At 38.4% G+C, this 16,103-nt stretch overlaps 1 protein-coding gene across 3 annotated transcripts in view; it reads right to left on the bottom strand.

Moving 5' to 3' along the window:
* jakmip2 (janus kinase and microtubule interacting protein 2) overlaps nt 1–15,879 on the bottom strand; it is a 28,017-nt gene extending 12,138 nt beyond the window's left edge. For 2 of the 3 annotated variants that reach the window (XM_076889344.1, XM_004561728.5), the window contains exons 1-5: nt 15,739–15,879; nt 4,085–4,332; nt 2,141–2,395; nt 1,751–1,993; nt 299–508 (exon numbers count right to left, since the gene is read on the bottom strand). In XM_076889344.1, coding sequence (XP_076745459.1) covers nt 299–508; nt 1,751–1,993; nt 2,141–2,395; nt 4,085–4,213 — 837 coding nt within the window. In that variant the 5' untranslated portion in view covers nt 4,214–4,332; nt 15,739–15,879. Of the gene's footprint in view, nt 1–298; nt 509–1,750; nt 1,994–2,140; nt 2,396–4,084; nt 4,333–9,585; nt 9,611–15,738 lie in introns of those variants that run through there. The other variant, XM_076889345.1, reaches the window with a different exon arrangement.
* Nucleotides 15,880–16,103: the final 224 nt, after the last annotated feature.

A 16,103-nucleotide genomic window follows, 5' to 3' on the forward strand; every position in this document is an offset into this window, starting at 1 on the left:
GTGGTTTTGTTTTGCACTGATTAAAATTAAATTATAGCTTGGAGCTGATTCATGTGCGGACCGCCCCTCTCTTATAGTCTTTTATAGTTTGGCACTTACAGAAATGCCTGAGTGTGTACATGACATGGTTTCCATTTTGACTATTAGACTTTTAAAACAATCTAAACCAAGTGCACTCAAGTGCTTCAGCAAAAGTATTGAAGTGAATTCAAGAAGTAAGACAGTTTCTTTTAAATTAGCAGTTTAATATTATTTGTTTTAATTCCCTGAGCTGCTTCTCGATGGTTTCTCTACTTACTGGGCTGCCACAGTGCTCCGCACCATCTCCAGCTCTGCCTGGGATTTCTCTTTTCGGGCTTCCCAGGCCACACTCAGCCTCCTTAACAAGGAATAACTGTTCATCCAGGGCATCCTTCTGAAGCTGCAGCTTCTGTAAGTAACCCGATGTCGATTCCAGTTCTTTTTCCAGAGCGAAAATGGTGCGGTCCTTACCTTTGATTTCGTCCACCTGTGGTGTGGGAGAAGGAAATGGAAAAATCATTAAGTAATGGCTGAAAGGAAGGCGTTTTATTTCCGATGCTATCCGAATTGTTCCCATCACTCTTTATGACATTATGATCAGAATTAGGGTTTTAAATGTTAGAACAGAAAGTTTAATATGATTTTTGTTTGTATTTTCTTTTAATGTATTTCTAAAAAACTAACAAACAACTGTAAAGAAACCAGACCGACTTACACAAGTAGAGAGGAACAACAGACCCATAAATAGTTGACCCTAACCATGTTATGCTTGAACCATGAAGCAATTATGAGAAATTCTTTTGAAAGTGCAGTGTTTATTGAGCCTTCTGATTAAATTTTAAAATGACATAAATGTAATATAAAATTGAATATATGACGTTTAATTTGTATTATGTTTGCTACATCTGGCATTGTCGTGCAACCTATCACTTAAAGGATGTATTCCACAAATTATTTTGCAATTATTTTGTTATTTTCAGGGCTTGATCAGTATTTTTAAAGCTTGTTTTAAAGGTGTGAAAAGATTTTATGCAGATATTTTAATATCATGTTGTTGTTGTTTTTTTTATTGGCTAAATAAAAGCTAATTTTAGGCATTTCGACTGACCGATAAATTACAAAGACTGCCTTGATAGCAATTTGGAAGGAAATTTGCAGCATTAGATGTGTCCATAATTAAACTCTCTCAGCACCAGGTTTCTACGTTATGCAGGTTACAAATGAAAATGTTTTCCCTGCTGCTCTTTTGTTCTTACATAGGTTGCATTAAACACAAATGTAGCTCATTTAATTAGATAGAAATCTACCCCATTCTTCTCTATGCAACTCGCACTAAAGTGCGGACTACTGTATACTCTGTTGTAGACACAGGCTAGCTAGAGAAACTATTCAAGTAATGATTCCTGTTAAAATTCTTTGAATACTTCTCGAAGTCTCGTGAGAGAGTGAATCCATTATAGAGTTGTGTCTACTAAAGCTCAAACAATAAAAGATTTTAAAGAGTATACCAACACTTATTTTTGGTGATTTAAAAATCTGTTTTTTTTCTTTCAAACACATAAAACATAAATAGATTTCCCTAACATTTTTTATGTGTAGTTATTTATGAGTCCTAAGGTCACAGATTCATGGACGCAGAAATTTTGACATGCTCATTATTCATATGTTGAAGATACATGTGAAACCTGTTTCTAGTTTTATGGTGTTTATTTGCAGTGACTGTTCATACCAGTCTGCGGATGTCTTTCTCACAGTCCCATTTGATCTTAGAGATCTGCTCCTGGTGCTGCTGGTGCTCCACCCGCAGGTCCCCAGCCTTCATCTTGTCAGCCTGGATCATGTTGCTGAGAGCCTCGTCAGTCTGCTTTTTAGTAGACTTCAGCTCTGCTATCTCTTGCAGGAGTTTAACTCTCTCCTGGTCAAAGAAACGACGTGCGTCCTCCTTGGCTTCAAGAGTCAGTGCTGTGCGTACCTGAAAAAGTGAAGGCAGAAAGAAAAAGGTTGACTAGGTTGATAAGAGTTTTATTTATTTATTCTTTTTACATTTTTCTGAAACACAAGTAAGTGTAGGGTGGAATGAAAATCTTAAAATCTGTTTAACGGACATCTTTAAACTCACCTTCTCTCCACTGCCATCACGCATGGCATTCAGTGCTGCTTTCAGCCTCTGGTTTTCCTGGTCTTTGATTTTAGCATGGCGGGCCAGTTCTTGCTCGTGCTGCCGTGTCAGGTTTTCCCTGAGAGCCTGGAGCTCCTTTTGCTTTTCCTCATGCCACTTTGCCCGCTGCTCTGTTAGCATGGCAGTATGACGGTGCTGCTCCTGCTCTCGCACCCGCTTCACCTCTTGCACCTTGTCTCGCTCCAGTTTGCTCACCTTTAGAGGAACACGGAAGGAAGGGTTTGGTTATTTTTCATAAATACATACTATAAAAATTTCTCAAGCTGTCAGTGATGGTTCTGAACATTTTAACATTTAAACTTTATTAAGATTTTAAAAATACTGTATTTACACAGAAAGTGGTCCAAGAGATAATAGTCCAGATATATATATACACTCAACAAAAATATAAATGCAACACCTTTGTTACTGCTCCCATTCCCCATGGGATGGACGTAGAGACCTAAAATTCATTCCAGATACACAATATAACCATCCCTCCCAAACAGTGGTCACAAATCAGTCCAAATGTGTGGTAGTGGGCACATCTGCTATATTGAGATAATCCATCCCACCTCACAGGTGTGCCACATCAGGATGCTGATCTGACATCATGAGTAGTGCACAGGTGTACCTCAGACTGCCCACAACAAAAGGCCACCCTGGAATGTGCAGTTTTGTCTCACAGCAAAATGCCACAGATGCCACAAGCAATGAGGGAGCGTGCAATTGGCATGCTGACAGCAGGAATGTCAACCAGATCTGTCGCCCGTGCATTGAATGTTCATTTCTCAACCATAAGCCGTCTCCACAGGCGTTTCAGAGAATATGGCAGCACATCCAACCGGCCTCACAACCGCAGACCTCGTGTAACCACACCAGCCCAGGACCTCCACATCCAGCAGGTTCACCTCCAAGATCGTCTGAGACCAGCCACCCAGACAGCTGCTGGAACAATTGGTTTGCACAACCAAACAATTTCTGCACAAACTGTCAGAAACCGTCTCAGGGACGCTCAACTGCATGCCCGTCGTCCTCATCGGGGTCTTGACCTGACTCCAGCTCGTCGCCGTAACAGACTTGTGTGGGCAAATGCTCACATTCGATGGCGTCTGGCACGTTGGAGAGGTGTGCGCTTCACGGATGAATCATGGTTCACATTGTTCAGGGCAGACGGCAGCTGAGAATGTCCCAGTTCTTGCATGGCCAGCATACTCACCGGACATGTCACCCATTGAGCATGTTCGGGATGTGCTTGACCGGCGTATACGACAGCGTGTACCAGTTCCCACGAATATCCAACAACCTCGCACAGCCATTGAAGTGGAGTGGACCAACATTCCACAGGCCACAATTGACAATCTGATAGACTCCATGCGACGATGTGTTGCACTGCATGAGGCAAATGGTGGTCACACCAGATACTGACCGGTTCTGGGTCCCCAGACCCCCAATAGTGCAAAAAACTGCACATTCCAGGGTGGCCTTTTGTTGTGGGCAGTCTGAGGTACACCTGTGCACTACTCATGATGTCAGATCAGCATCCTGATGTGGCACACCTGTGAGGTGGGATGGATTATCTCAATATGGCAGATGTGCCCACTACCACACATTTGGACTGATTTGTGACCACTGTTTGGGAGGGATGGTTATATTGTGTATCTGGAATGAATTTTAGGTCTCTACGTCCATCCCATGGGGAATGGGAGCAAAAACAAAAGTGTTGCGTTTATATTTTTGTTCAGTGTACATACTATAAAAATTTCTCAAGCTGTCAGTGATGGTTCTGAACATTTTAACATTTAAACTTTATTAAGGTTTTAAAAATACTGTATTTACACAGAAAGTGGTCCAAGAGATAATAGTCCAGATATATATATATGTATATGAGATGTAGTACAGTACCTTGCATTTTTCTTGGTGCAGCTCTATCTGAATGTCAGTCAACTTGGACCTGAGATCTTCATTAGCTGCCTGTAAGGCAGAAATAAGGGCTTCGGGCTTCTCGCCCTTCGTACGCCCTTTCTTAGCCATTGATTCAAGAACTAGAGAGGCTGTTCTAATGCTTTCATTGAGACTTCATATAAGCGTTCCGAGGTGCTCCCAAGGTTTCCAGTTCCTCCTCTTCCTCATTCTCCTATTAGACACAAGGGCTTGGGGTAGGAGGAGAGACAAAAGAGTGACAGAGTTAGACAAAGCAAGTCCAGATTTACTTTAAACAGAGTATGATTAAGATTCTTGTACTTTGAAATAATAAATTCCTGGAAACATAGCAACAAAACTGATGTTTTGCCCCGTCAGACTTCAGACAAGCAAACCAAAAGGTATGAAACCACTGTAGGAATCACCGATTAGGGGAAATACAGTGTTTTAGCAAGCTTGTCCTGCTACACTGTATAAGCCCAGATAAAAAACACTGGTCTCACCCAGGATTAGGACAACCATGCATTGTTAACATCGCAAGAGCACATGGAAGAGAGACAAGGGTGGAGGTGTTAATGCTAGGCTATAACCTAGCTAAAACCTAGCCCTAACGCTAAGCTCCTCAAACCAATTTCCACCACCAGCTTGTTGGCTAACGAAGGCTATTTCATTTTTAGGTAATTATATAAAAATGATGAATGAAGTCTAATCTTATCTAATGTAATCTGAAATATGTAACTGAAAAATACAGTAACAAACTTGGGAATAGTGCATATTTGGGCTAAATGTTCATGCCAGTTAACAGGCTCAAAATGAAAACATGCACTACCTTAGTTTGGTAGAAAAGACAACATGCTCCAATTATTAAACGTCAGTATAAATGGTAAAAAATATAAATACACTACAGTTTTGTTGGGCTTTTCAAGTATGATTGACCACTTGGGACTTTTTACCGTATCTATCTATCTGTATATATATGTTATCTGTTCAACATGCAGACACCACTGATACAGTTTTAAAACTACCAGCGTAGTAATTAGTGGTCAACCTCTACTTTCTGAGTAACAGTTACCCAAAAAGTCATGGACCTACTAAATTCATTAGGACTCCCCTTGGGGAGACCAGCTTTCTTGCAGTTTGGCCACATGCAGTTGAGAAGTTGTGGAATTAAAATGGTAATCCTTCAAAGCCACACTGCTAGCATGGCATAAAAAATGGAGATAAGGGTTTTTTGAAGAATTTAGTTCTAATTTGTTAATATTCAGATCTCCCAGCAACCCATTTAAGGTTAGGGATTAGGCTAATATTAGCCTCATGTTTATGGAATTTTGCACTTGGCTTACCTAAATGGAAAAGCTCATAATTATGACAATATTAACTTGAATGGCAACATCGGTTACTTTCTGATTTATTTGTTTGAAACCTCCTGTGAGCAGTTTCCTCTGCACTTATACAGATTTATCTCAGGAGCCCCTGCCTTTTTGCTTTCAAAACCATGTGAGACACCTTGTCCCGTCCATTAACTGGGACCTGTGAAAGGAAAGCCAGAGTTGGTCCCTGTTTTTTTTCCTCACTTTGTGGCATAAAGCAGTTTGATGCCACTTCCTAAAAGTATTTTGTTCTCAGCCTTATAGAATCTGTTATATTCAATATTTTTTTATGCCTGTAAATTCCGCATGTCCATAAAAAAGTTACATAAAACCTTTTAGAACTGTAGTTCTTTGTGACTGTTGCTCGGTCAGCTTCTTTCATGTGCATTCGATTTCTTGTTTGACTACAACTGTTACATGCCTAATTATAGTCACGCAAGAAATTATAGTCACTCATTAACATAACAAAAAAGCAGTAAACACAATGCACACAATAGAAACATCCTCATAATTTTTTACTATCAGTATGATGACCTACACATGCATGATGTTATGGTAAATCCCTAAGGTCATACAGATCCAGTGTGTCACAAGAAGCTTTGCCTAGACAGAAAGAAGCCAATAATGACAATTTCTGTGGCAAGAGATTTTCATTTGAGAAATTTTGCGGTGTAAATAAAACCTGAACAAGCAAGTAGGAAGTGAAATTGTCCTGATCATATTGGCTTATTATCAAACCAAAGTGGTTTTGGAACAGATGGTTGTCTGGATATGCCGAGTCAGTGGTAATCCTTCCTGCCCCACAATCTGACTTCTGTTTGTGCACAGCCTGAGGTCATCTGAAAGCCAACGACCTGCTAAAAGCCACAGATAGACTTGTGCAGCAAATATAGGACATTTGGGCTAAAATAAGACTATGAGAGACTTGTCCTATCAGTTTACTGAACCCAGTCTATTTTCACACATTCACACACTAGTCCGGGGTAAAATAATGCTCAGTTCATTTCAATATTATTTATATAGGACCAAATCACAACAACAGTCACCTCAAGAAGCTAAGGTCACCTAAAGATGGTAATGCAGGCCTACCGCACTTACTGCATCTGCGTGTAAGATGTACAGTAAGGCTTCAATGTCTTGCTCAGTGGTAGAGAAAAATAAATGGCAAACTCATGAGCCAAAAGGACAGCTTTTAGCTCATATATATGTTGCTTTACTGATTAAAACAGACATTGTTCTTATGGCAATCAAATTAATTACACAAGAAGGTAAATATAGGCTTTACCTTGACCAATCTGTCTAAAAAAAATAATAGATAAATAATAAATACTCAAATTACCATCTGGAGTTGCAGTCTAAAGATTACAGGTTTGGTGCCTTTTTTAATGTATTATGCATATGCTAACATGAAATATGTTAATTATGAAAAACAGAGTATGATGTATTGCGTGTGACTGTGTGTACAACACACATGTTTTATTTAATATTAGTCATAAAAATGTATTCTGCTGAAATTTTTAACTTTACTTTTAATACCTTATGAAGAACACAGAAATAGATAGTCCCTTGATGATTTGGATGATGAAGGTTAGCCATTACTAGGCTCTTGTAATGGCTGTGCTGCTAAAATTCTTCTTAAATGGCATATATATACATATAAATATGACTATCAGCTATTCGTGACTTTGCCTGTTCTATGCAGATTCAACCAAAGGTTTATAGATTAAACTGTTTCTAAACTCTTTGGAAACATTGTTACAAGGTCACTGTTTTAACACATTTGTAGAGACGTGCAGACTGTTTTCCTCTAATACACTACCCACAAAATGTTCATATGAAAGTGAAAAAGACTGTGCATTGTCACAATGACTCACAAGGAACTGGACTACGTCCCTCATAATCTGAAGTGGAATGACATAACATTGCTTAACAGATTTGACGATGCAGATTAGAGATGAAGTAATCATCACGTTTAGTCCACACGGGCTCCTTATTTTGCAGTTAGTTTACAGTGCGGCTTTTCAGAAGTACTGCTGACGTTATTAAGCATCACTTCAGGAGGCTGTCCAAAGTAACACTAATGAAGTAGCAACAAGTAGCAACTTCAAAAATGATTTGCAATAAGAGTGCAGGACAGTTATGTCATGTACATTACCATTTTAACACCACTGTCTGTAATCTATGAACGAATTTGAAAATGTTTGCAGAGGAAACTTGAGCTTACTCGAGTTTGCATCTTCAGTAGATTTCTAAGTATGATGTGAAAGTATAACCAGATTTGCACCCTTAAACATGAAATATTTCAACAGATATTTTTCCTGCCAATTCAATTGTATATATATATATATTTGTTTTCTTAATATTTAATTAATTAGATCGACTATTATGAAATAATTAAATATTTGGCCATATTAACAAGTCCCTATAACAATTTTTCCAGAGCCACAAGTGATGTGAAAAACACTTTTTGGAGGATTTATGTAGTTTTCATGTTGTTTTGAAGGCAAACCGGGTTGTTTCTTCACCCATCGCGTGTGTTTTTGAACACAGAAAAAGCAAATGTTGACTGGAAAATATACATTTGATATAAGTTTACATTGGTGTATTGTACACAAGTTTTTATAATATGGAAAATACTAAGGCAGTTGAGGTACTCTACATTTACAGGAACACTTCCTGTTTCTTTGATATTCATAATGTTGTTATACAATGTACAACACTCTCCTTTGTGGCATGAGTGCAATACCCATATATGAAAACTCTAATAATAGTAATGCTGATAATTCATTGACAAGTCATCTCTTTTCATTTTGGTTAAACTGACTAGACCATCATCATGCAAAGCCAACCGCCTCACCATGACTACTAATACTGTATTAACCTACAAACCATCCACAGAAGCCAGATACTGTTCTGGAGGAGTAGGCTAGATATGTATTTGCGATAAGCCTAAGTCAATTTGATTGCAGTTACGTTCCCCAGCAGGGAAATAAGATAAGATAAGATAAGATAACCTTTATTAGTCCCACACGTGGGAAATTTGTTTTGTCACAGCAGGAAGTGGACAGTGCAAAAGTTATGAGGCAAAAATTAGAATACAATAAGAATAAATACAGTACACAACTGTACAGAATAGAATAAAATAAAATACTATATACAGTAGAATAAAATAAAATAAATATACAATAAGATAAAAATAGAATACAAATACAAATACTATATACAACTGAGTAAAAATACAACGATGACAGAAAGGATGATCTGTTGGCTAGCCAAATTAACATTATTCACCCACACAGAGGCATTATAGGTCCCACTGCTCAGTGCAACACAAGTACCCACTTTTTAACCTTACAGGCTTCTACTTCTAGTTTTCACTTTCAGTATCAGGCATCCTTGGTGACTCTCAACAAGATTTTTAGGGAAGGATTGTGATTCATATTTCCTTGCTTGTTAACAAATAGCAAAAAAATCCTTCAGAGCTGTCATTTGTGATCTATATTTCCCTCAGGAACAGCCAAGTAATATTCTTACTCAGCACTGTCCTCTTTTCCAATGAGAGCCAGTTTAATATTTAAACATGGGGTTTTATAGCGGGAAGCCTTGCATATAAAGTAAGGAATTTTTTGGAAGCTGCTAAATGGCAGGTAATGGACAATTTAAGCTAGTCTGAGAGGCATCTCTCAGATATATTTTAGTATTATATTATGATAAAATTATAATGCTGTGATTGGGGATCATCATCATAAAAACTGTAGCTCACTAGAACACTAAACTCTAAACCTATATCTTATATTTGGACAAAGCTGACTGGTTACAAGCCATTTAGCAAATTATTCATGTTTCATTTGCATAAAAAGTTTAAATAGATTCAAATGAGGAAATAAATAAAACAATAAAGGATGCTAAGACAACACAAGACTCTTTTGTAAAGAGACAAATTTCAACCCTAATACTGCAAAAAATGACAACTTGCTATATTTTTAAAAAGTGCAATATACACTCAACATACTTCACACAACACAATCACTCAAAATCTTTACAACAATATTAGCAATCAACATCACACAAGACTAAGAAACTATATAAAAGAAAATCTTAGAGTATCAGTACCTTATACAAGCTTCCTGGTAGCCGTCGAAACTAACTGTAAGAAACCCGACAGCTACAGCAGCCTCTTGGATAAGAAATGACATAACTGGGTAACACTTTATGGACTCACAGACTAAGACAAGTTAATGAAAATGCATCTTTCATGCCAAGAAGGGTTTAGGGAACCAAATCTTTCAAACTCTGTTGACAGTATTCCTCTAAGAACTAGTGAGCACTCAGCAGATCAAGAAGATCAAGCATCCATCACAGCAGCATCACTTGAATAATACATTTTTAACTATAGAGATTTAACCATTATCTCTAAAATGTATAGCTCATGTGAGCAAACCAGGATGCTAATGCTATGAGCTCAAATATATGTGGTGACCATACCTCTTTAATCCACAAAGACCACTATTTTATGCATTTGTGACCAATCACGTTCACCTTCAATTCAGTGCTGATATTTAAAACATGTTTCTTGGACTGCTGTCTATGTTCCCAGTGTTTATACCGTATACAAGGATATCTTTATAGGTCAGTACTGCATGGTAAGCAATCGACTTGAGTTATGTGGAGATGACAGGCAAAGAGATGCCAACCAAGTATAAAAAAACCTTTAAAATACTCAACAGCAATTTCTCCAACAATTAAATGGTCCATAATTCTAATTCAACAATTGTTTAATTGCACTTGAACAAAGATGGACATTTATTTATTTATTGTCAGTTGATTATTTTGAAGTTTTTAACAGGGTCTTAAATATTGTTGATATAATAAACATAAATGCATAATATCAATTAGAAATCCAACTTACCAAAATATTTTGTCTCACAGACAGATAGCAAAAGCAATTATTTTGTCTCATGGTACTACTGTACACCTGACAAGCAGAGGGTAAAGTGAGATTTGGCAGGCGTGAAAAGATTGTGTGTAGCAGTGTATGGGGAAAAGAACCACCTAGAAATAAGTCACAGTAATTTTCATTGTGAGATTTGTTATGTACAGGCTGTCATCGGCTGACCAGATTCTCTGCTCTTTGTGGATTTAGTCAACTGAATTCAAACAAATAAGCAAGGTTACACGAGCTACCGTGGCTGCTTTCCAACACCTAGACAGCATAAAGCTAGTGCAAAAGGAAGGATTTGGCAAGTGAATCTAATCAGTGTCATCACCTTAAATTTAAAGTGATGTCTGCAATCCTAGATGTAACCTAACACTGAACATGAACACCACAGCCACTCTGCATCCAGCATATAGTGGTGCATTACTGGAAACTTCACCGCAGTCTTTCAAGCTAGTGACTTCAGCCTGCTCTAAACGACACCCTCTGAAAAACACAAAGTTCTTATACTTCACTTTGTTTGGAATGACTTTCACAGTATAAAAAAAAGAAATTTGCAACATTATGTTTCGATCCAAACACTACAGAATCAATTAGGACATTACAAGAAGCTTTAAAATTCCAGTTTTTCAAATGTCCTTGCAGTTTCTACCTTTGAAAAATCTCTTATCTTTCTCGCCTTTCCTCACTTTCTTACATCTTTCTCCATCCCTGAAAATGTCACAGATGTTGTAATGTAATGGATTTCTTTTTCCACTCCCTGAAAAATAAACCGACTGTACGTCTACCTAGCAGACACGCTGTGGCAAGCTACATTAAAACATGTTTTTGTGTTTGGTGATATTTGCTTTTTTATTTTTTATTTTTTTATTACCTCACTGAAGAAAAACTCCTTTTACTGTATTATGCATAAATCCCCCTATCAGGTTTAGTTGCTCTTTAACTGAAGGTGCCAGAATGCCATTAATAACTATTAGCCCAAAATCCACTTTCCTTTTGGTATAATTTTCATCAATTCCTGAGAGAGAAAAAAAATCTACATCTCTAGTGTCTAAGTGCTTAACTATGGTTTCGAGTTAGTTGATATTTTTGTCGGCTATTCAGTCCTAAAAAAGTTCCAGGTGAGCTTGAAGCTTCACTAAGAAATGCATGTAAAACAGGAAAAAGTCACAGCTGTACTGAGTGACTGCTACTGCCTTTTGAAGCTGTATGGTAAATGTGACATCTTAAAGACTTCTGGTATTCATTTCGAGGCAGATTTTAGATCACCTAAAATAATAATATTGTAACTGTCCAATTTCTAATCCAATACTGAGAAACAATGTGTTGATCTAAATGTTAATGCAATTTGTTGCTGAGCAAGCAGAACAACAACTTTATCTGAGCTTTTCAATGATAGTAGGGGTCAGAAGCTTCAAACAGAGTTCATTAGAGTGTCACGACTAAGCCATGAAGTCAATACACTACAAAATACATTAGAATACACAGAACAGAGAGCTAAAATGTGAAAAAGCTCTAAGGAACTGCACAGCTGGACAATGACCTAGGAGTTTTAAAGTGTGATGGCATCATTCACATTATAAAATGTCCCTAAGTTAGGCTTCAACAACCACTGGTCAAACACACTAAAAACAAAACCATGTAAGTGGAACACGTTTTGTAGTAATAGTACTGTGATGACTGGGAGATATGATTGGTAAGTCTTAACTAAAACCATCCATGCTCACAGTAACTGATTTTTTTAATATGAAAAAAATAGCTAAGAATGAAAAAGAACTGATTTTCTCTTTGCACTCTGAATGAGTGTATGTGCATGTATCATGGTGTTGGTGTATCAATGTGAGCTTGTGTGCATTAAATACTACGACACGAAGCACACTGGCACCATGACCCACTTTTGACTCCTCAGACATTAAATTTGGTTGTTAGCGCTGGATTTTCCAGCAGACTATCAGAGGGAGCATTAGAAATACGAGCCGCAGCTTCAGTGTGACTGAAAATAGAGTTAAAACACAGAAATGATTGATGGTCACAAGGATGCATTTTTGCATTGTTTGAACAATTGCTAGTGATTTAATGTTAACCTGGACTACATGCTGATTCTGCATATAGCAGTGTGTGTTACAGTTTTGCCAAATGCATTTAAATCAATGGCAGCTAATTCACTGCCATTGATTTTATGTATCATAAAGAGATTACATACAATCTTTGCTCCAAAACGGGACCCTACTGATTTCTGCAAACATTTATTTATACAGTATGTGGTAAACAGTGGTCAAGCTTGAAGATGACTGAAATAACCCCTTTATATGTAAACTTACTCTTGTGGTAAGGGCATGTAAAACACCTTATCTTTTTCAGAAAACAGGCGTCAGCACTACTTGTAGGACTATACCTTTTACAGTAAGCTTTTTTTAAGTAAGCTTTAAGCTTTTTACAGATGCTAGAATTCTGTGGATAACATTCTGAAAAGGTTCATTTTCCCCATATCGGGATTTTCTCAAAGCCTAGCCAAGCATTTTTTCCCTAACCCTGTCCAAACAGTCACATGGTTGGAAGTCTTTTGTTTAATATGTGCCACCACCAAGCCTTCCACCTATTGATGTGGATTTTTACACTGCTTTACTATGAACACTAGTAGTGCAAAACTGAAAACATACATGCCAGCCACTTTTTAGGTACACATTGCTAGTACCAGATTGGATCACAGTTTCATGCAGAAAATATCCCATTAGCGTCACACCACTAGCAGCAACCTGAACTGTTGAGGATGAATGGATGCATGCTTTTATTTTGTTTACATCAAATTCAAACATTCGACAGTTGCAGCAGGAATCGAGACTGATCTGACCAGGCAACGTTATTTCCAATCTTCTATGGTCCAATTTTGATGAGCACATATGGGTTGTAGCCTCAGTTTGCTGTTCTTAGCTGACAGAAGCAGCACCTGGTGTGGTCTTCTGCACCCACAACCCATCTGCTTCAAGGTCCAAGGTATTACATGTTCAGAAATGCTCTTCTGCATACCTTGGCTGCAACAAGTGTTTATTTGAGCTATAGTTGCCTTTGTTATTAGCTCTGTCTGGCCATTCTCCTCTCTAACTTCTGGTTCAGAGAACTGTGAATCTGATAATTCAACTGTCTGGACCATGTCTACATGCAGGTACAATGTGTTTCTTGTATACATAATTCTCTGCCAAATTCAAAGCACACAGGAATAAATACCCTACTGTATGTTCAGTCATTCAATATGATTCATAAATGTCACAATCCACCTAACAGTTATCACTTAAGGCTCACAGATATGATATGATATGTGTAATATGATTTTGTAAACACAGACTGAACACTGTTGGCAGCTCGTGTTCCAGATGTGAAGCAGAAATCCAACCTCCTCCCTAATACCAGACCTAGACGCACAGACTGATCTCTTTAGCACTGTTATGTCCACGTGTTTGTGACTGCTCAACCAACTGTCACTTTCAGCTTTATCTTTCTGTCATGTTCTTTTTTCAGCAAACACAATCTTGCATTTCAGGACTATTTTTGATTTAGTTAATCCCCGTTATGCAACCCTCTCAGTAAAAGTTAGCCAGACCAATGCCAGTATTGCCCCAACATCGAGGGGCAAACTAAGTTTAATCAGTCTGGTATAGAGCTGTGACATAACCTGGTTCAACGTGCCATCACTTTGGCTGAAGTGAAGAAGAACTGTTCTTCTTGTTTTCGGATTACATTTCAGTCCTGACCAAAAGATGCTTTCTAATCCATTTGCCTGAGGTCAAAATACCAACCCTGTGTATAAGCAGAGCTCTGCTAATGCTGGAAATAGTGCAGGAAATGGATCTAAATGACTATGGTGTACATCTGCTCCATGTTTAAAATACTTGGTTTTCTTTTCATTTTTTTATTTAATAATTCATATTTAAACAAATTAAAGTTGAAAAAGTAAATATAATTCTAAAACAATAGTTTATTAATAAGAGTAGGAAATAAGGTGTATCTTGCAAGATTAACAAATTGAAAAATACATTTGTTGAAACAGAAAACAGAGATGGTGGTTTGCATTGTTGTTATTGCAAATTTTAATTTGTAATTTTTCCTGTATACCTGGCTAAATGTCCACAGACATTATAACATCTACAATATGGCTGTAATATGTAGTGATGGCTTGCAATTATAGTATGGCATTAGCATTGACTGTTATGTTAAAGCTGCAAGCTTTTGTAGTTGTTCAGGACGATAAATTCCTCTTTATACCCAAAGTAATCCTTGATGATGCATGGATAAGAACTGAAAATAGGATTCTAGACTTAATGATACAGGGATATATATAACTTCCTCACCTCTGCTCAGCTGGTTCTGACAACAGCAACATATTTAACATATTTATAAAGCATTATTATTAGTAATAAGCCCACAGGCCCAACCAAAGAAAAAAAGGTCTTATCTCATTTTTTTCGTGTTTTTGCCATCTCCTTTTGCCACATTTTGCTATTGGTGTTTTGTATTGGATGACTCTTGCATTTATAAAGCAATCTATAAACAATTAGCTTGTGGTCAGTTATTAGCCTGCATCTGCCCTGGCCATGAAACAATACTGTGACAAACACCTTCCCAGCTGGGGTGATGTCTGTTAAATCAGGCCAGTGTAACACCCCGAGGCAGTTGTAGGCTACAGACTCTGAGCCTCAATCTGGAGGCCTTGCCAACCCACTGTGGACTAGCATCCTCTTGCAGCATCACTGCAGCATCCTTTCCTTTTACGACACGGCCAGCAATGTGTAACGATCTGTCAAGCAGAAGAAGAAGGGAAAAAACAGAACTCACGTCCAGAAAAACCACACGTGCCTAATAATTATAGAAAAGGATGCTTATCTGTCTTTACCAAGAGGCACAAGCAACACCACCTGGGATCCACACAGCACAACAATCACGGCTACGAAAAGCTCGAAATATGCTCGATGTAGCGTGAGCATCCGGCTCTGCATGGCGAGGAAAATCCGGACTCAGGCTCCATCCTCGTCATCTTTAAAGGGTTTGCTGGTGTAGGCCGAGCTCTGCCACTTCGGACAGGCAGGCTAGATCTCTGCTGCCGGCTAAATAAGACACGCTTTAGGGTTTTATGCCACAGAACGCGATGGTGGCCTCTCCTCGCTCCAGTAGAGGTGAGATTAAAAAAACAAAACCAGTTTATATCTCTCGCTTCGCTTCTGGGCTGATCAATGTGAGTCAAGCCAACAGGCCCGCTAGTCTCAGGAACTCCCAGTTCAGACGGTGATAAACCTCAACTACAGCAGCCACACTGCCGACAGATTTCATCGCCTTACCTCACAACAGATTCCCATCCAATGTGAAGACCTAACGGGTGAGAAACCACATCCATGGCATGCTTCCGTTACTAACTAAGAGAAACACAATCGCCTGCTATGATCTCTGCATCAGCAGCAGCCCCGTACAATGAAGTGATGGCCGGTGGTGATGATGCTGGGAGCCCCGCCCTCCTGTCAGCGTAGCCAGAATGAGCTCACTGATTTTCAGCCCAGCCGGCTCCAGTACCGCTGCAGTCCACCAGTGCAACGGCACTGCTGTACAAAACCTGCAGCTTTTCTTTGCCTTTAATTTTTTCCCCCAGTAGTTTGTTTTCCCGTATTTGCCAGATGACATACAACGCTTAGTTAAATTACATGCACGT

This window comes from Maylandia zebra, linkage group LG10 (assembly GCF_041146795.1).
Source record: "Maylandia zebra isolate NMK-2024a linkage group LG10, Mzebra_GT3a, whole genome shotgun sequence".
Taxonomy (NCBI): Eukaryota; Metazoa; Chordata; class Actinopteri; order Cichliformes; family Cichlidae; genus Maylandia; species Maylandia zebra.